We start from the raw sequence: 20,705 nt of genomic DNA, 5'->3' as shown, positions 1-20,705 counted from the left end.
ACACGTCAGGACTGGTTGCAACTTAAAATATGTCACAGCAGCCATTTTTAAAGTAGCCCTTTAATGTGATACATGTAGGGACAGGAGACCATGGATAAGGATGCCTATAGAGGCCAATCTAAAAATATGTAACCTAAAATATTAATTGTGTCTTTCTTGTAAAAGTTAAAGTATCTAACATCCCTCCCCATGGGCGGCAGCTCTTACCTTGTCTCCTCTGTTAGACAGCGTGGCTTCCATGTCACTTTTGAGATGCACAGGAGGGGCAGCATAGGGGAGTCTGCAATGCACCTGCCCACACTGTACCTGACCTGGAAAAAGGTCAATTCCAAAATATACTATTAATATAAGTGGCAGCCATGAGAGAAGCAACACAATTGATGCACCCATTAAACATTCATGTCATTAATCTACAAATATATTAGTAGATCTTGTCACAGATATCAAAAGGTCGAGTGATGGCAGTATACTGTATCCAGGAACTTTATTTGGCAAAATTTGCCAGGTTACCGACCACTGCTGTGGTCTATCAGAGGTGGACTGTCTCTTAGTCATGGAGTGCAGCTCCTAAAAGCGCTCTCCAAAGTTTAACTATGAAGCTAGCTAGATTGCTGGATCCGATCTGCTTCAGTGCCCCATGCTTCTCTGATACTTACAACAGCAAACAGCGCTCAGTTCCGACCAGTGGTACAATGATACCGCTGCTGCGAACTGCCAATCATTCAGCACACAGGAATCTGCAAGGCTGGGGAGTGGTGCACTCCTGGATGATGGAGAGGCAGCAATTCACTGTTTTAGGCTGTGCTACTGAAATGAAGATCCTTGATCCAAAGACCTATTGAGCGGGGTTTTTTTTATACCACGACGCGTTTCGATGCCGGATTGGAATCTTTACCAACACTTGGTTTGTTACAGTTGGCTTTTGCACTTGATGGAGACACCAGTCCGGTGTCGAAACGCATCATGGAATAAAAAAAGCTTTATACATCTTTGGATCAAGGATCTTTATTTCGGTAGCGCAGCCTACAACCGTGAATTATCTCTTCTAGTCAAGAATCTTGGTGGAGTTCATCCCCAGTCACGGGGCAGCAGCAACCGGTATTAAGCTTTTACAGGATTTGTGCCTACAGAACTCGCTGAAGTGAGCATATAGCTTTTTTAAAGGGTATCATCTTATGGTCTAGTGCACTCTATTTTCCTACAGTTTCTACTTAAAAATCCCTTTAAGGCATCTTTTGGTTGCCTCACATCAATGGGGTCTATCCTGACCTGTTTAACAGGTGGTAATACAAGCAGGGGGGTACTTACTTTCTATATATCCATGTAATGTCACCATTCTGGCTCTTTCTGGACTGCTGAAGGGGGAGAAGTGAATGTCATCTGAAAGTGAAGAGGTGAGACGGGTTGGTGTAGGGCCGGGTGGAGGCACTGAATGCTGAGGCGTGTGTTTTTTATGTCGTGCTCGGCAGTTCTGAAACCAAACCTGGGGATTTTAAATTGTTTTACAAAAAAAATCAGCAAATACATATTGTATCAGTTATGGATGATACAAACTATGGAAACAATAAGTATATGTGTTCAACTGCTTGAGACTGAAGGAACAATCGACAAGGACATGATATAGTGATGATTAACAACAACACTGATTACAGATAATCGATGTCTACCAATCTATAGGAATATTGGCACATTTATCCATGTAGTCGCCACCACTAGGAACAGTTATGGTGACAATCATTAGCTCCAATTGTTTCTTGGTTATGTTTTATCCTAAAGTGTCCCAGTCATGATGCACAGGAAAAATTCCCAAAAATTGTCTCACCGGTCAACCTCTCTTCCTAACAGAAGATGCCTGATAATCAGCAGATATTTTGGGGCCTGGTTTCTGTGATCAGCTGTTATGGCCATAGGAAGCTTCGTCTGGCCATGCGGATGTAACATTACGTACAGTCCCATGTATTTCCATCAGGACATCCCTTCTTAAAGTAAATCTGTCAGTGCAATCCGTCTATAAAAGCTGATTAAAATGATACCTTGATATCTGCGATCCGATGTTTTATTCCAGAGAAATCCACATTTTTCTTAATATGTAAATGAGCTGTTAAGATCTATGGGCCGGACATAGATCTCCCTGAGACTCCGCCTCCAGAGATTATTGTAAATGAAAGGAGGCGTTACCAGTGTGAGACATGTAATAATTGACATCAAAAGCAAATAAATTAGTAGTAACATAAGTTGATATATGTGCAAAGTGTAAGACCACGTTCACACTGTGGCTGCTTCACAGACAACCCCCCCCCCCTGCTCCCACCCACCCCCAAAAAAATGAGCATAGAGCATAGTAAGTGAATAAGTAAGTAGTAATAGTACATGTAAATAACATAGGGTGCTTAATTAACATTATTTTGATCAAATAGCTTAAAAAAGCAATCCCACCACGACAAGGTGTACCCATCAGGACTGTCCTATCCTGTCTCTAGTATTAAAACCTTACCTTGTGTCAGCCGACCTCAATGCAAATAAAAGCAAAGCAGGCCAGTGGCCCGTCTGTTCAGACACCCGTCCACGGGAAGCTGTGTAGATGAAATTCCTAGCTCAAAAGCTCAAGTATAAAGTACAAGAGACTACACATGGTAAGGTTTTAATAGTTAAAACAGTATAGGACCATCCCGACTGACTACACCTTGTCGTGGAGGGGTGGATTTCCCACTTTTGATCAAAATAGTGTTAACCAAGTACTCTATGATATTTACATGTACTATTACTATTTACTTATTTCCTTACTACAGGGTATAAGCTCATTTTGTTTTTTTTTCTTGAGTTTTGTATGTAATGACTGACAGTCCGCTCTTCTGATCTACATGTCTCGCATTGGTAACGCCCCATTTCATGTAAAATAAGCCCTGGAGGCGGAGTCTCAGGGAGATCTATGTCCGGCCCATAGATCTTAACAGCTCATTTACATATTAAGAAAAATGTGGATTTCTCTGGAATAAAATATCAGATCACAGATATCAAGGTGTCATTTTATTCAGCTTCCCATGACCTACATGCCCATATAGACGGCTTAGGAGGGCTGATCCTACTGACAGATTCCCTTTAAGACAGCTCTCTGCTGGAAAGGAGCAGGATTGGCCACATCAGAGATTAGCTTCCGCTTAGGTAAGTAAAGCATGCAGAAATGTGGTAAATGCGACCTTCTGCCATAAATGATTCACGGGTCAGACTATCATTCATGACTCAATTCCCCTTTAAAGGAATTGTGCAGAGCTTAGATATTGATGATGACCTGTCCTTGGGATCAATATCACTATACCATGGGGTGAATTAAGTAAATTGGAGCTGAGCCACAGTGCCGGTGAACAACCACTAAACAGTGTATGGAGTTACAGTTTCCAGGTTCTGTACTCTATTTCCAGATGAGTTCCAGTGTGTCGGGGATCAGACCCCCATCAATCTGACACTGATCACCTATTCTAGGGATACATCATCAGTATCTAAGTCCTGGACACTCCTTTAAATCAACATAGTTTATTTACAGCGGTTTTGAAGATTTAAACAGACATTTTACCACTCCAATTCCAAAAAAAGTTGGAATTCTGCATAAAATGTAAAGAAAACAAGAAGGCTGATTTGGAAATATCTTCTTACCATATTTCATTCACAGCAGAACATAGATCAGAGTTCAGAAGATAAGCGTTGGACATTTTTCCCTTTTATTTGAAAAAAGTCAACTTATTTAGAAATTGATGGCAGCAACATCTCGAAAAAGTTGTGCCCGGGCCATTTCTACCATTGTGTAGCACCTTCTTCTTTGTGCAACAGTCTTTAAAAATCTGGGAAGGGAGGAGACAATCGCTGGAGTTTTGGGAGAGGAACGTTGTCTTGTTCTCATCTGATGTTGGATTCTCACTGCTCCTCAGTCCGGGGTCTTGGCTGGATTTTTGGTCTCATAATGCACCAAATGTTTTCTATTGGTGAGAGGTCTGGACTGCAGGTGGCCGGTTCCTCACCCGAACTCTTCTTCTTCTGTGAAGCCATGATCCTAAGATGAATGCACTATGTGGTTTACCATTGTCTTGCTGAAATATGTAAGGTCTTCCCTGAAATATACAATGTCTGGATGGAGTAGATGTTGTTCTAAAACATCTATATAATGTTCAAAATTTATAGTGCTTTTCATATGTAAGCTGCCCATGCCATAGGCTCTAATGCTACCCCCGTACCATCAGAGATACAGGAACTGTGCTCTGATAACAAGCTGGATGGTCCCTCTTGAGCTCTCAGGACACAATGTTCATGGTTTCCATAAAGCATTTCAAAGTTTGATTCATCTGACCACACAAGAGCTTTCCATTTTGCCTCAGTCCATTTTAAATAAGCTTTGGCCCATTTCAAAGTCTTTGCAATATTACGTTGCGGAACATCTTACTGAAATTGTCCCACAGTTTTTTTAGACAAAGTTCTTCACATATTGGAGAACTTCTGACCATCTTTGCTTCTGGGAGACTCTGCCTCTCTCACGTGCTCTTTTTATACAAAGTCATGTGACTTAGTTGAAAATTGGCCCTCCAGCTGTTTTTCATTAGTACCACTTACTTTTCCGGCCCTTTGTTAGTACTGTTCCAACTTTCTTGAGATTTGTTGCTGCCGTCAGTTTCTAATTGAGTTAATTTTTTCAAATGAAATGGAAAAAATGTCCAACGTTCACCTTCTGATCTGTGATCTATGCTCTGTTGTGAATAAAATATGGCTGTAAGAGATTTCCAAATCATTGCATTCTTGTTTTCTTTACCTTTTACAAAGCATCCTAATTTAGGGGGGGGGGGTTGGGGCTGTAATTAATTAACCATTCATGTATGATTGTTAAGGATCTATTCCAGTCATCAGACTAAAAGGCGGTGGCTCAATCACTGCAATACCTGGCACAGCAACGTTCATGAAAACATGGCCAACCTGCAGTTCCTGGCACAATCATGGTCCTGTGGACTTCACTGTGCCAGGCACCGTAGTGTAGAGGCCACCGTTCCATTGTTCTCCTGATCTGTGATGGTTTCAGGGGTCTGATCTACGTTAATCACACATTTGATGTCTCAAGGAAAACTTTTTTTTTTAATCTTTTTTAACAGATAGCAGTGCATGTCTCATACTGACCTGGATAACTCTTCTGCTCAGTCCTGTCATATCTGCAAGTTTCTGAAGTGTTTGGGCATCGGGATTATTATCCTGAGCAAACTGTGCCTGCATCACCTGGAGAAGAGAGTAGATTAGTGGCAGATTCCTGCACCTTCCTAGCAATAAACCCGGCAGTGAATCTCATACCTGTAGCTGTTCTGCTGTGAAAGATGTTCGGGCCCGTTTTGCTGGTTTTGGCTGACTGTCCTGTTCTGACGGTACTGCCCCCTCCAAAGTTATCCCATTCCCTGAAAATACAGATATTCTTCACTTGTTTTATGGTTAAAGGGGTCCTGTCACCAGCTCAAAAGTGACCAATTTTTTTATCTTATTTTATTTTCCCTGTTCGCCTGAGTATTCTGTTTTTCTCCTTTTTTTATTTCACCATCCAGTTCCTGAGATTTGAGCCTTTTTATTTGGTTCTAATTTTTATGGGGGTTTTTTTTCACAAGGAGGCGTGGCTCTCAGAGTAATTATGCAAAGCAACCTAAAGACACGCCCCTGGGAATCCTGTGAGCCACGCCCCCTTACCGACGACCATTAAAATCAGCACTATATAAAAAAGTCCATATCTCTGGAATTGAATAGTGGATTTTAAAAAAAGGCATACTCAGGGGGGAAGTTGGATTGAAATAAGAGAAAAAGCGGGACATTTTTGACCTGTGACGAGTCCTCTTTAAAGGGAATCTGTCACCACTTTGGAGTTATCAGACCTCTACTATGGCCATACAGGTGATAGAAAAGTAAATCTATACTTACCCTTATGGCCCATAGTAGAGGTTTAATTGCAGAGAAAAGCGCTTTAACCAATTCTATTTTGTACAGGGGGACGCCAAGCAATCCCCACCTATGTGCTTATTATTCCCCCAAATTCCCGCCTATATGCTTAATTATCATATCCCCCCTCCCCTGCACGTCACAGGACCCTGTGATGTGCACTGTGCTTCCTGACTTCTGGGCTTGTGCAAAGGGCCGCTCACATAGATATCACATAGAGCGCGCTTTGCTTCCTCCTGGCCCCGTCTGCCTATGCACTGCACTGCAGGTTTCTATTGAGCAGGCGCCAGAAAGTGACAGCGACTCCCCGGCGCCTTAAATGTATTTTATTGGGATTATATGTGATACCAACACAAAGTAGCAAGTGTTTGTGAAGTGAAAAGGAAATGATACGAGGTTTTCTAAATATTTTAAAAATATAAATCTGAAAATTGTGACGTGCATTTGTATTCAGCCCCCCTGAGTCAAAACTTTGTGTGGTGGAAAACTAACGCTGCACATCACCATGAATACACCATCCCCACCATGACACATGGTGGTGGCAGCATCATGCTCTGGGGAGGCTTTTCTTCAGCAGGGGCAGGGAAGCTGGTCAGAGGTGATGGGAAGATGGATGGAGCTAAATGCAGGGCAATCTTGGAGGAAAACCTGTTAGAGGCTGCAAAAGACTTGAGACTGAGGTGTAGGTTCACCTTTCAGCAGGACAACAACCGTAAACATCCTGCCAGAGATACAATGGAGGGGTTAGATCAGAGCATATTCGTGTGTGTGAACGACTCCATCATAGTCCAGACCGAAATCCCAGAGAATATGTGACAAGACATGAAAATTGCTGTTCACAGACGTCTCCATCCAATCTCACTGAGCGAGAGCGAGTGTGCAAAGAAGAAGGGGCAAAATGTCACCTCTAGATGTGCAAAGCTGGGAGAGACAGACTCCAAAAGACTGCAGAGAATGGTGGAGAGACAGACCCCAAAAGACTGCAGCAGAGAAAGCTGGAGAGACAGACCCCAAAAGACTGCAGCAGAGAAAGCTGGAGAGACAGACCCCAAAAGACTGCAGCAGAGAAAGCTGGTGAGACAGACCCCAAAAGACTGCAGCAGAGAAAGCTGGAGAGACAGACCCCAAAAGACTGCAGCAGAGAAAGCTGGAGAGACAGACCCCAAAAGACTGCAGCAGTAATTGCAGTGAACGGTGGCCCTAGAAAGTATTGTATTCAGGGGGGTTGAATACAAATGCACAGTACAATTTTCAGATTTATATTTTTAAAATATTTAGAGAACCCTGTATCATTTCCTTTACACTTCACAAACACTTGCTAACACTCTCGATAAAATACATTTAGGTATAACATGAAAAAATGTGGAAAAGTTGAATACTTTTTAAGGCACTGAATAACTGTAAATGTCGTTCATTTTGAGATTTGAAGGTGACAGACCCCCTTTAAAGTCCCAATACCCATTAAAGTTATCCAAACCCCCATATTTTGTCAGGATTAATTAACCATCTAATATATATATGGGCTTCATGACTTGGGAGGGTTTTGGCAGCAGCTTTCTCACCTCTCCCTATTGAAAGCGCATAAATATTCAGCCAGGCCAATCACTCTTCTTTATGGTGGATTCAGGAGGGATGGCTGTTGGCCGAAAACTTTGAGCACTGCCATGTTTTCCCACTGCGTTCATCATACTCCCATTTAGACAGTGAGGAGGGGCCCTCCTGGGATCTGAATTCATCTCCCGGTGTAGACAGGGTCCCTCCCCATCTGTTCATTAGATGCTTTTAAATATTTAATTCATTTCCTTGTTGCAGGTCCTATTCAAAGCCAGAACGTCTAGCCTCAAAGGCAGAAACACTATCAGCGACACGGAGACGGCACTTCGTTTTTCACACACTGCTTCTGCATTTTAACCTATTGTTTGTTCATTTGACATAAATTATAGTTCATCTAAGGTTGCATTTACCTAATTTTAATTGAAAGGATCAATTTTTCTTTATTATTGTCCTTGTTGGAGCAATTCTAACTCCAACGTAAAAGTTTCTGAGCTTCATTTGTCGCAGGTAAAAACTAAAGAAATACACAGGCAGTTGATTTCCAAGACTCTCCCAAAAAAATCTAGAGCCTCCGTTTATTTATAGCCTTCATAAATAAGAGTACCGTGCATAAGTTTAGTAGTTTTTTTTACATGAGAGCAAATAGCATAATTATATCTGCTTAATAATTGTAGACACTCCCTATTTACCCAGTCAAGTCACCCACCTCAACAAGTCTTTGTTTCAGTGTGTTCTCGTGAAAATTATCACACCCTATGAGATTTGGCAGGCCTGAAGACATTTAAGCCCCCGTCTCACATAGCGAGATCGCTAGCGAGATCGCTGCTGTGTCACGGTTTTGGTGACGCAACAGCGACCTCACCAGCGATGTCGCTATGTGTGACACTTTGCAGCGATCAGGCCCCTGCTGTGAGGTCGCTGATCGCTGCAGAATGTCCTGGACCTTTCTTTGGTCGTTGCTCTCCCGCTGGTCAGCACACATCGCTGTGTGTGACCAGCGGGAGCAGCGATCAGGCTGGTAACCATGATAAACATCGGGTTACTAGGGGCACACACGCACTTAGTAACCCGCTGTTTATCATGGTTACGAGCCTGCTAAAGTGAGCGGTAACCTCCCGCTCACCGTAGCAGAGTGGTAACCATGATAAACATCGGGTTACTAGGTGCGCGTGTGCCCCTGGTAACCCGATGTTTATCATGGTTACCAGCCTGCTCCTACTTCAACAGGCTGGTAACCAGGAGCAGGACATCGTGGAAAGATTCTTTCAACAATGTCGCTGCTTCCCTGATCGTTGGTGAGCCTGCCTGTTTGACAGCTCACCAGCGACCACATAGCGACGCAGCAACGATCCCTGACAGGTCGTATCGTTGTCGGGATCGTTGCAGCGTCGCTAAGTGTGACGGGGCCTTAACACATCCCTTATCTTAAGTAGAACCATAGAATTCAAAGAGCGCATGCTTCATGACTCTAAGTGTTTCTTAGGCAGGTAATCATGTCTGAGGCAGAAAGCCAATCATTTTTTTTGTTACTGTATGTTGAATGGAGCAGTATAAACCCCACAGCTTTGTCCAGAGACCAAAGGGAAGCCCCATATTTTTATGACTACATAAAATTAGCTGTACTATCTATATACACTGCTCAAAAAAATAAAGGGAACACTGAAATAACACATCCTAGATCTGAATGAATGAAATATTCTCATTGAATACTTTGTTCTGTACAAAGTTGAATGTGCTGACAACAAAATCACATAAAAATCATCAATGGAAATCAAATTTATTAACCAATGGAGGCCTGGATTTGGAGTCATCCCAAAATTAAAGTGGAAAACCCCACTACAGACTGATCCAACTTTGATGTAATGTCCTTAAAACAAGTCAAAATGAGGCTCAGTATTGTGTGTGGCCTCCACGTGCCTGTATGACCTCCCTACAACGCCTGGGCATGCTCCTGATGAGGCTGAGTATTGTGTGTGGCCTCCACGTGCCTGTATGACCTCCCTACAATGCCTGGGCATGCTCCTGATGAGGCTGAGTATTGTCTGTGGCCTCCACGTGCCTGTATGACCTCCCTACAACGCCTGGGCATGCTCCTGATGAGGCTGAGTATTGTGTGTGGCCTCCACGTGCCTGTATGACCTCCCTACAACGCCTGGGCATGCTCCTGATGAGGCTGAGTATTGTGTGTGTGGCCTCCACGTGCCTGTATGACCTCCCTACAACGCCTGGGCATGCTCCTGATGAGGCTGAGTATTGTCTGTGGCCTCCACGTGCCTGTATGACCTCCCTACAATGCCTGGGCATGCTCCTGATGAGGCTGAGTATTGTCTGTGGCCTCCACGTGCCTGTATGACCTCCCTACAACGCCTGGGCATGCTCCTGATGAGGTTGCGGATGGTCTCCTGTGAGATCTCCTCCCAGACGTGGACTAAAGCATCCGTCAACTCCTGGACAGTCTGTGGTGCAACGTGACGTTGGTGGATGGAGCGAGACATGATGTCCCAGATGTGCTCAATCGGATTCAGGTCTGGGGAATGGGTGGGCCAGTCCATAGCTTCAGTGCCTTCATCTTGCAGGAACTGCTGACACACTCCAGCCACATGAGGTCTGGCATTGTCCTGCATTAGGAGGAACCCAGGGCCAACCGCACCAGGATATGATCTCACAAGGGGTCTGAGGATCTCATCTCGGTACCTAATGGCAGTCAGGCTACCTCTGGCGAGCACATGGAGGGCTGTGCGGCCCTCCAAAGAAATGCCACCCCACACCATTACTGACCCACTGCCAAACCGGTCATGCTGAGGGATGTTGCAGGCAGCAGATCACTCTCCACGGCGTCTCCAGACTATGTCACGTCTGTCACATGTGCTCAGTGTGAACCTGCTTTCATCTGTGAAGAGCACAGGGCGCCAGTGGCGACTTTGCCAATCTTGGTGTTCTGTAGCAAATGCCAAGCATCCTGCACGGTGTTGGGCTGTGAGCACAACCCCCATCTGTGGATGTCGGGCCCTCATACAACCCTCATGGAGTCAGTTTCTAACCGTTTGTGCAGACACATGCACATTTGTGGCCTGCTGGAGGTCATTTTGCAGGGCTTTGGCAGTGCTCCTCCTGTTCCTCCTTGCACAAAGGCGGAGGTAGCGGTCCTGCTGCTGGGTTGTTGCCCTCCTATGGCCCCCTCCACGTCTCCTGGTGTACTGGCCTGTCTCCTGGTAGCGCCTCCAGCCTCTGGACACTACACTGACAGACATAGCAAACCTTCTTGCCACAGCTCGCATTGATGCTCCATCCTGGATGAGCTGCACTACCTGAGCAACTTCTGTGGATTGTATAGTCCGTCTCATGCTACCACGAGTGTGAAAGCACAACCAACATTCAAAAGTGACCAAAACATCAGCCAGAAAGCATTGGTACTGAGATGTGGTCTGTGGTCCCCACCTGCAGAACCACTCCTTTATTGAGGGTGTCTTGATAATTGCCAATAATTTCCATCTATTGTCTATTCCATTTGCACAACAGCATGTGAAATTGATTGTCAATCAATGTTGCTTCCTAAGTGGACAGTTTGATTTCACAGAAGTTTGATTTACTTGGAGTTATATTCTGTTGTTTAAGTGTTCCCTTTATTTTTTTGAGCAGTGTACATACAAAACCTATTGAGTATAATGATTTGACATCCGGTGGGTCATGTACAGAAAAACTTCTGGCAAAAAAAAAAAAAATTCAAATTTTTGTTTGCCAAGGGTCTTAGGAATTAAGGTGGGGGACGATAGGGAAATATTGTCGTCCATTCTGTCACTCGCACAGCTGGCTGCCATGACTAATAAGTTAATCCTGGCACACACAAAAGAAGGAAGTTAACAATGAAAAAGAAAATAGTGCAACATAACAAGAGCATCTTGAATGGTAGAAAAAAACAGCTTTAAATGACTCAATATAGAATAAGTTTCAAAGCGGTGTCGACAGCTTACCATTTTCCGCTGCCCTTTTCAGGTTTTCAATCATGGTGTCATAATGGATTCTGCATAAAACCTTATCTTCCACAAGGCCAAACTCTTCCCCTGTGGACAGCTGCCTCTTACAGGAGTAGCACGCAAAGCACGCTAGATGATACGCATTTCCCCGCGCTCTTCTCACCCAGTCACTGGCATAGATCTGTCGACCACATCGCGCACACTTAGTTCCAAATCGGCTGCAAATCAGAGAGAAATTTGCAAATTTTGTAAGCGCGTGCTCCAGTAATTTTTTTTTTTTCAAAATTATTCTGGACATAAACTTTATTTGTTAACAGTATTAGACTAAGTTATTCTTTGGAAAAAAAAATATATCGAAGATTATAAATTATAATAGACATGTCTACATAATGAAAAATGGAAATCAACACTGATATGTTATTCACTTACATGCGATGCCAGACCCCAAACAGATGTAGACCAGACTCCTAAATATATGTGGACTTAGCCAAAACCCCTTTAAAAATATATATAAATAAAATAAATACAGACCCCCATATCAAACCCAAAAATAAATATGACACCACACCAGTCCTAAATAAATACATACCAAAGAATAAATACTGTATGTCTCAGATTAGACCTCAGAATACAAGGCTTAGAATACATACAGATCTGGAATCAGACTCAAAATACATAGACTCCAAAATAATTACTGAAGCTAGACCCCCTAATTAAGTATAGACCCCAGAGAAAATCTTCATAATAAATACAGACCCCATAAACAAATACTGACTCCAGACTAGATACCCAAAATATATATGGACCCCAAACCAGATCCCAAATACTTACACAGAACATCTTACACTTGCTGGTAGTCCCCATTCTTGCCCAAAAATGACTCTAATCTGACTACATTTATATAAAGCCACCACTTTTTGGTTTGGGACAGACAAAATTTGAAAAAAATATTTCTGACAAATTGCTGGAAAATCCGTGAGTGTTGGCATCTATGGACAGTGTCTTACGTGGTTGCCTACATTTCCATATCCCTGGTCATTATGGTGGTCCTCCTCACCTATTGTGCCAGTATACAGCTGCACAAGGTACAAATACAACATGTCAACCCTGGCATATCAATATCCTATGGTACATATGTGGCACCCCAGGGGTCCGGTTGCCACAGTGGCATTGCCTCCCTCACAAGGGGTGATGCCATGCCTGGAAGCAAGGAAGGGTCCTCTAATCAGGTATAACAGCATACAACACTTTCCTGGCTCCAGACCAGCAAGGGGAGCTCCTCCCCTTAGCAACTGGAATCTGGAGGCGGGGTTAGTTGGAGTTAGTGAGAGGAGTTGAATACTGGACAGCGACGAGGAAGGTCCTGGGGAGTGGAGCTGTAAGTCAGCTCACCCCAGAGGGAAGCGCAGAAGAACCGGACACCGAGTCCGAGATTGTGGGGCACCGAAGACCCAGCAGCAGAAATCGGAGGGCAGGATACTGCAGGTCTCCTGGCCCCATCAGACGCCCGGAGGCTCCGCAGCACATAGGGCCCAGCACTGCCACGTGGGAGCGACACTCCAGGAAGCCCCAAGCTGCCTGCCATACGGGTGAGGAAAAAGATGTTTTACTCAGGAACGAGGGCCACAGCACAGCTATAAGCAGCAGGGTCAAAGAGATTAGTGCAAAGGGAAGGCCTCCAACTTCACCTGGCGAGGTGGATTCCCAACTTGCTCCCAAGCCGCCCGGACCTCCACTACCAGCTAGTACCTGTGTCCCGGTCTGCCTAACCACCGCAAGTAAAGATAAGAGGAAACCGCCATTAAGTTGTGGATTGGTTATTATCTGCGCCATCCCCTGCACTATACTACAGAGCAACATCTATAACATCACCACTTCCTGCCCTGGAGCTAAGGTCTGCCTGTGGAGAGCTGAACCAACTCTGCTGCGTCATCATCGGCTCCAGAGGATCTGCTCCGCAGCGGCGGCTCCATATAGCTGCATACCACAGGTGGTGTCACGCACATTATATATAAAAACTTTATTCTCTTTTCTTTATTCCCCTTTTATTGACCGCCCTGGGTCACGGACCGGGTCACCGCCACTGTGACATCCCCCCAGCATCGACCGGCTCAGCTACCGAGTACCCCACGGACCAGGGGGCGCGTCAACTTGGCGTCACGAACAGGATTCACGAAGCCCGGTAAAACCAGGTCCTGTGTGCCACAAAGACTGTGTATAACTGTATAAACTGCAGCCGTTACTGTAGCACATGCGGAGTTAATGATATGTGGGGTGTCCCATCGTGGGCGGAGCCTCAGAATCTGTGCCAAAATAGGCCCCTCCCACTTGCATAGACTGTACCAGAGTTGTCTGTCACTCAGGCTCAAAGGTGCCAGCCTTCCCCTTAGTATCAGACTGAGGGGGGAGATTGTCGCCTCCCTCTGCAGAGGGCTGTGTGATCCCATCCATTCATCCCAGCTGCTGAAGCTCTGTGCTGTGTGATCCCATCCACCCAGCTGCTGCAGCTCTGTGAATACAAGTGTGAGAAGCTGTGCAGCAAGAGTGCGGCTGTGCAGTGACCTGCAGAGCAGCATACTGGTACGTCACCAGAAACCCAGGACCTGGCTGAGGTTCACTAGGGGGGAGGAAGATGCCCAACCTGGGAGAGGATTCAGCTGCGGGCACGGCCGCCGCCACTGTAATGCTGTTATCAATGCCATATATACCAGGGGCGGCATGGTTGCCCCAGTACTCAGGGGAGTCGCACACCCTGAGTGACTTTGAGGAGAGACTGCGCAGTTTGTTTAAAGTGTACCCCCTGTCTGAGGAGCAGAAAGTCAGCATCCTCATATGCCAGCTAATCGGTGCAGCCCAGAGAGAGGTGAAGTCCTGGCCGGGCAGAGAAAAAGGCACTGTCAAGGAAATACTGGCCTGGTTGAAAGATACCTTTGACACCCGCACAGCAGCAGAGATTAAAATGAAGTTCTACGGGTGCAAACAAAGGGTGCAGGACAGTGTGCGTGACTATGCTCTAAACCTTCAGGAGGCGCTGTGGGCCATTAAACAGTTAGACCCCAACAGTGTGCGAGACGAGGACAGATTGCAAACTGAGCAGTTTATTGAGGGGTTCCTGTCTAAAACTCACCGGACACAGCTGCGCATTATGGCTCTGCAAACCCTGATCTGGACTTTGCGCAATTTAAAGACCGAGCCATCCGGGTGCTACGAGAACCAACCCCAGGTGGCACTGCATCCCTCCGGCGCCCAGCTATCACCTACCACCAGGAGGTGGCGTCCTTTTCCCCAGCACCCGTGGAGGCCGACGCGCAGGCCCTAGATAATGATCCAACTGCAGACCTGCGCCTTCTGGTGCAGGAGCTGAACAAAAGTATGGCTACACTAATCAAAACCGTGCAGGCCATGCCAGTGTCTCCGAAGGAAAAGATCCAGCTGGCTTCCAGTCCAGATGACGTCCCGTGGCGACGACAGAGAAGAATTCCACCGATCAGAGGGAGGAACTGCGATCGCTACGACCCGGACGGACAACCCATCTGCTGCCGCTTTCAAAAGGCGGGGCACTTCGCAAGATTCTGCGATTATAAACGAGCAACCCCTGGGGCAGAGGGCCAACCCCCAGGAGTAAGGCGATCAGGCCCACAAAGCTGGCGAGACAAGTACGTTGTAGCGCTGGCGTCCCTGCCCTCTGCTAGGCAGGGACGCTGCTCCCCTCACCGCTCTGCTCCGTGCCCGGCGTCCTCTCCCCGCTCTGCTGTCAGCGCGCGCTCCTTCCCGGCGTCCTCCTCCTGCTCTGCTCTCAGCGCGCGCTCCTTCCCGGCCCCTGTGCTTAGGGCGCGCGCGCGCGCGCTCCCCTCCTCTTAAAGGGGCCGCGCGCGCCGTCCTAAGGAGTCCCCGGCCAATGGCCGGAGGACTTCATCATATATAAGGCACCTCCTCCAAAATGGAGGTGCCCGAGCAATGTTGTTTGCACCTGTGTCTCACCTGTGCTTCAGCCCTCAGGTCCCGTTGCCAGTTACCTGCCAGTTACCTGCCAGTTACCTGCCAGTTACCTGCCAGTTTCCTGCTAGTTACCTGCCTGATTCCTGCCTGAATACTTGTTACCTGCCTGCCTGCCTGAGGTCCGACGGTCTGCCTTACAACTCCGGTCAGTCTGTCTAAGGACCAACTTGTCCGCTCACCTGGGAGCGCACATCAGCTACCTGCCTGCTTGCCTGAGGTCCGACGGTCTGCCTTACAACTCCGGTCAGTCTGTCTATGGACCAGCTTGCCCGCTCACCTGGGAGCGCTTCTCCGTTACCTGCCTGCTTGCCAGCCCGGAGGCTCCGTTGTCACGTGCTGTGACCACCAGCTATCTCAGAGACTCTTGCCCGCTCACCTGGGAGCGCATCTCCGTTACCTGCCTGCTTGCCAGCCCGGAGGTCCCGTTGTCACGTGCGGTGACCACCAGCTATTCCAGAGACTCTTGCCCGCTCACCTGGGAGCGCTTCTCCGTTACCTACCTGCCTGCCAGCCCGGAGGTTCCGCCGTCACGTGCCGTGACCACCTGCTATTCCAGAGACTCTCGCTTGCTCACCTGGGAGCACACATCTACCATCTGCCTGCTAGCCTACCCGGAGGCTCCGCCATCACAGGTCGTACCTACCCCTTACCCAGAGACTGCCCTGATCACTTGCCGTAACTCCCTGTCCGTTCACCCAGAGACTGCCACCCGCTCCCTTACAAGGGCCGCCCCCTTGTATAGTAGCTCAGAGGTTCCGCCTCCCGGACCCGTTACAGTTTGCTCGGGCCATGGAACCCGGTGGCACCCAAGCTCCCTCGCTCTCGGACCTCTGTCTTGAACTGTCCCGTCAGAGGTCCCAACAGGAGGCCATCCTGGGTCACCTGCGGAATGTTAATACTCGCCTGAACACTCTGTCTGATCCACCAACAACCTCCGCCAGTGCCATATCTTGCAATCCGGCAGCTCCGCTGCCCACTAATACTATGGTATCCTACCCCGGACCCCGGCTCTCTGCACCTCCTCGCTTCGGAGGCGACCCCGTCCAGGCTCGGGGCTTCATAAATCAGTGCACCCTGCACTTTGAACTTTTGTCCCATCAGTTTAATTCCGACCGGGCCAAAATTGCCTTTATCATGTCCCATCTCACCGGGGAGGCCCTGGCCTGGCTAAATCCTCTATGGGAGAGAGGAGACCCCCTGGTGTCCAACTTGCCTGCTTTTCTCTCGGCTTTCCGGAAAGTCTTCGACGAACCCGGACGGAGGACCTCATCCGCATCCTCTCTGCTACGCCTCCGTCAGGAGGGTCTCACCGTGGGCCAATATGCCATACGGTTCCGCACCCTTGCCTCGGAGCTGGCCTGGGATAACGACGCTCTGGTATCCGTCTTCTGGGAGGGTCTGTCCGGTCGTATTAAAGATGAACTTGCTGGTCGGGACATTCCTACCTCTCTCGATGATCTAATAACCCTTGCCACCCGGATTGACCTACGGTTCCAGGAGCGTGCCAAAGAGGTCACCCGTGAGAGAAGGATTCCACGTTTAGCTCCTACTTTCCAGAGACCCGTCATTCCCTCCATCTCTCCCCAGGTACACTCTCCTGAGCCTATGCAGGTCGACCAGACCAAGATGGTCAAAACCCGTCAGGACTCACGCCGTGCCGAGGGGAGCTGCTTCTACTGTGGCAGTAAGGAGCACCGGATCCGTGCCTGCCCGGAGAGGTCGGGAAACGCCTGTGTCTAGGTTCGCTCAGAGAGGTCCACCTAGACAAGAATAAATCCTCTCCATCCCTGCTGTTGTCAGTTTCGATCATCTACGGGGAGAACCGTTATTTCGAACTAGCCCAACTTGACTCTGGAGCAGCCGGGAACCTTATTTCACAGTCCCTGGTTGAAAAATACCGCATCCCCACCAAACCTCTGGCTGTACCCTTGTCTGTCGCTGCCGTGGATGGGGGCCTCTTACCTCGCCCCATTCAACTCATCACCGAATCCATTACCCTGCAGGTGGGAATGCTGCATTCTGAAAGTATCTCCTTTCATGTTCTGCCTGGACTCTCTCACGCCCTCTTGCTAGGTCTGCCCTGGCTCCAGAGACATGCACCCGTGCTAGACTGGCAAACCGGAGAGGTCCTTCGCTGGGGACAAGACTGTCATAAAACCTGCCTGGTTCCCGTCCATCCCGTCCGTCCCTCTCCTACCCCAGCTAATCTACCTGGACTTCCGATTCCTTATTGGTCTTATGCAGATGTCTTTAATAAAAAGGAGGCAGAGACATTACCACCACATAGACCATACGACTGTCCCATCGATCTGCTACCCGGTACTACTCCTCCCCGTGGGCGTATCTATCCTTTATCCGCTGCTGAAACCCGGTCAATGTCCGAATATATTGAGGAGAATCTGGCCAGAGGATTCATCCGGAAATCTACCTCCCCGGCGGGAGCAGGCTTCTTTTTCGTCAAAAAGAAGGACGGCTCTCTCCGTCCCTGTATAGACTATAGAGGCCTAAACCTGATCACGGTGAAGAATAAGTACCCCCTTCCGCTCATTCCAGAATTATTTGATCGCCTGAGGGGGGCTAGGATCTTCACCAAACTGGACCTTCGTGGGGCGTACAACCTGGTTCGTATTCGTCAGGGGGATGAATGGAAGACGGCATTCAACACCCGGGACGGCCACTATGAATACCTGGTAATGCCCTTTGGTCTCTGTAACGCTCCTGCCGTCTTTCAAGAGTTGGTCAATGACATCTTCCGGGACCTTCTCTACTCCTGCGTAGTGGTGTACCTGGACGACATCTTGGTCTTCTCTCCGGATCTCCAGACTCACCGGAGGGACGTTCGTCAGGTCCTGCTCAGGCTAAGGCAGAACCATCTCTACGCTAAATTTGAGAAGTGCCTCTTTGAGCAGACCTCGCTTCCGTTTCTGGGCTACATTATCTCTCAGACCGGCCTACAAATGGATCCTGAGAAACTGTCTGCCATCGAGAAATGGCCCCGACCGGAGGGGTTGAAGGCCATTCAGCGATTCCTGGGCTTCGCCAACTACTACCGCCTCTTCATACCACACTTCTCTTCCCGGACGGCCCCAATTTCTGCGCTCACCCGTAAAGGTACTAATCCCAAAGAGTGGCCACCCGAAGCAGAGGAGGCCTTTCTTTCCCTTAAACAGGCCTTCTCTTCCGCCCCGGTGCTGCATCGCCCAGATGGCAACAAACAGTTCTTCCTGGAAGTTGACGCCTCCTCCTCTGGAGCCGGAGCGGTACTTACTCAAAAATCATCTTCCGGGAGGATGGTAACTTGTGGCTTCTTCTCTAAACTCTTCTCCTCCTCTGAGCGCAACTATTCCATAGGAGACCGAGAGTTATTGGCCATCAAACTGGCATTGGAGGAGTGGCGTTACCTGCTCGAGGGGGCTCTTCACCCAGTAATAATTTACACTGACCACAAGAACTTGGCTTACCTCCAGCATGCCCAGAGACTTAACCCGCGCCAAGCCCGGTGGTCCTTGTTTTTTGCTCGTTTTGATTTTGTCCTTCATTTTCGCCCGGCTGACAAAAACGTCAAGGCGGACGCCTTGTCTCGGTCCTTTCTGGTGTCTGATCTCGAGGAGGATCCGAAACATATCATCGATCCCGCCAGAGTAATGCAGGTGGCTCCCGTGAGTCTAAATCGTCTTCCTCCTGGTAAGACGTTCGTACCAGTACCTGATCGGGAGAAGATCCTACACTGGGGTCATTCGTCTAAACTAGCTGGCCACGCCGGTCAGAAAAAGACCCTCCAGCTTATTACCCGGCACTACTGGTGGCCTAACCTGCACAAGGATGTAATAGACTTTGTTTCTGCCTGTGTGTCCTGCGCCCGCAACAAAGTTCCGAGACACCTGCCGGCCGGCCGCCTCCTACCTCTGCCAGTACCTGCTGCCCCCTGGCAGCATATAGCGATGGACTTCATTACTGATCTACCCGTCTCTGCCGGTTGTACGGTCATTTGGGTGGTCGCTGACCGCTTCTCCAAGATGGCTCACTTCATTCCACTGCCAGGTCTTCCGTCTGCACCCGAGCTGGCTAAAGACTTTATCCGCCACATCTTCCGTCTTCATGGCCTGCCCCGTCACATCGTGTCGGATCGTGGGGTACAGTTCACTTCCCGTTTCTGGAGAGCCACTTGTAAATTGCTGGACGTCACCCTGGACTTCTCCTCCGCTTACCACCCACAGTCTAATGGTCAAGTGGAGCGGATCAATCAGAACCTGACCAGTTACCTTCGGCACTTCGTTAATGCCCACCATTCTGACTGGGTGGATCTCCTGCCATGGGCCGAATTCTCGTACAACAATCACGAGAGCGAGTCTTCCTCCAAATCCCCGTTTTTTGTAGTCTACGGTCAGCATCCTCGGATCCCGTTTCCCGTCTCCACCTCGGCGGACAATCCGGCTGCGGAATCTCTTGTTAACAAATTTTCCTCCATATGGGAGAGTACCCGGTCCGCACTCCTTCTGTCATCCGAGCGTATGAAAAGACACGCTGACAAAAAACGTCTGGACCCTCCTCAATTCCGCCCTGGGGATAAAGTCTGGCTCTCGTCCAAATATGTCCGGCTCAAGATCCCTTCCTATAAGTTAGGGCCTCGGTTCATCGGCCCACTGGAGGTCATCAGTCAGATCAACCCGGTGGCCTATAAATTGAAACTCCCGGCCAACTTACGGATCCCTAACTCCTTCCATGTGTCTCTCCTCAAACCTGTGGTGCTTAACTCTTTTTCCAAGTCTACAGGTACGCCTCCTGCTCCGGTTTCTGCTGAGGACGAGTTTGAGGTAGAGAACATTCTTGCCACCAAAAGGGTAAGAGGAAAGACCTTTTTTCTGGTAGATTGGAAGGGGTTTGGTCCTGAGGAGAGAACGTGGGAGCCCCGGGAGAACATCCATGCCCCTCTCATCCTAGCTAAATTTCTATCTGGCCTAAAAAAGGGGGGGCCTAAAGGGGGGGGTACTGTAGCGCTGGCGTCCCTGCCCTCTGCTAGGCAGGGACGCTGCTCCCCTCACCGCTCTGCTCCGTGCCCGGCGTCCTCTCCCCGCTCTGCTGTCAGCGCGCGCTCCTTCCCGGCGTCCTCCTCCCGCTCTGCTCTCAGCGCGCGCTCCTTCCCGGCCCCTGTGCTTAGGGCGCGCGCGCGCGCGCTCCCCTCCTCTTAAAGGGGCCGCGCGCGCCGTCCTAAGGAGTCCCCGGCCA

The 20,705-nt window shown here is 48.4% G+C and overlaps 1 protein-coding gene across 3 annotated transcripts in view; it reads right to left on the bottom strand.

Annotated features, from left to right (window-relative positions):
* The window catches only part of LHX6 (LIM homeobox 6), a 178,955-nt gene that overhangs the window by 9,608 nt on the left and 148,642 nt on the right, over nucleotides 1-20,705 (bottom strand). For all 3 annotated transcript variants that reach the window (XM_073639736.1, XM_073639734.1, XM_073639735.1), the window contains 5 exons: nucleotides 11,478-11,698; nucleotides 5,323-5,423; nucleotides 5,155-5,250; nucleotides 1,309-1,483; nucleotides 208-311 (listed from right to left, as the gene is read on the bottom strand). In XM_073639736.1, coding sequence (XP_073495837.1) covers nucleotides 208-311; nucleotides 1,309-1,483; nucleotides 5,155-5,250; nucleotides 5,323-5,423; nucleotides 11,478-11,698 — 697 coding nt within the window. The remainder of the gene's footprint in view (nucleotides 1-207; nucleotides 312-1,308; nucleotides 1,484-5,154; nucleotides 5,251-5,322; nucleotides 5,424-11,477; nucleotides 11,699-20,705) is intronic.

The sequence above is a fragment of the Phyllobates terribilis genome, unplaced genomic scaffold (genome assembly GCF_046119375.1).
Source record: "Phyllobates terribilis strain yellow unplaced genomic scaffold, ASM4611937v1 Scaffold_7__3_contigs__length_470593459, whole genome shotgun sequence".
Classification (NCBI taxonomy): Eukaryota; Metazoa; Chordata; class Amphibia; order Anura; family Dendrobatidae; genus Phyllobates; species Phyllobates terribilis.
This window is presented reverse-complemented; position numbering and strand designations above follow the sequence as displayed.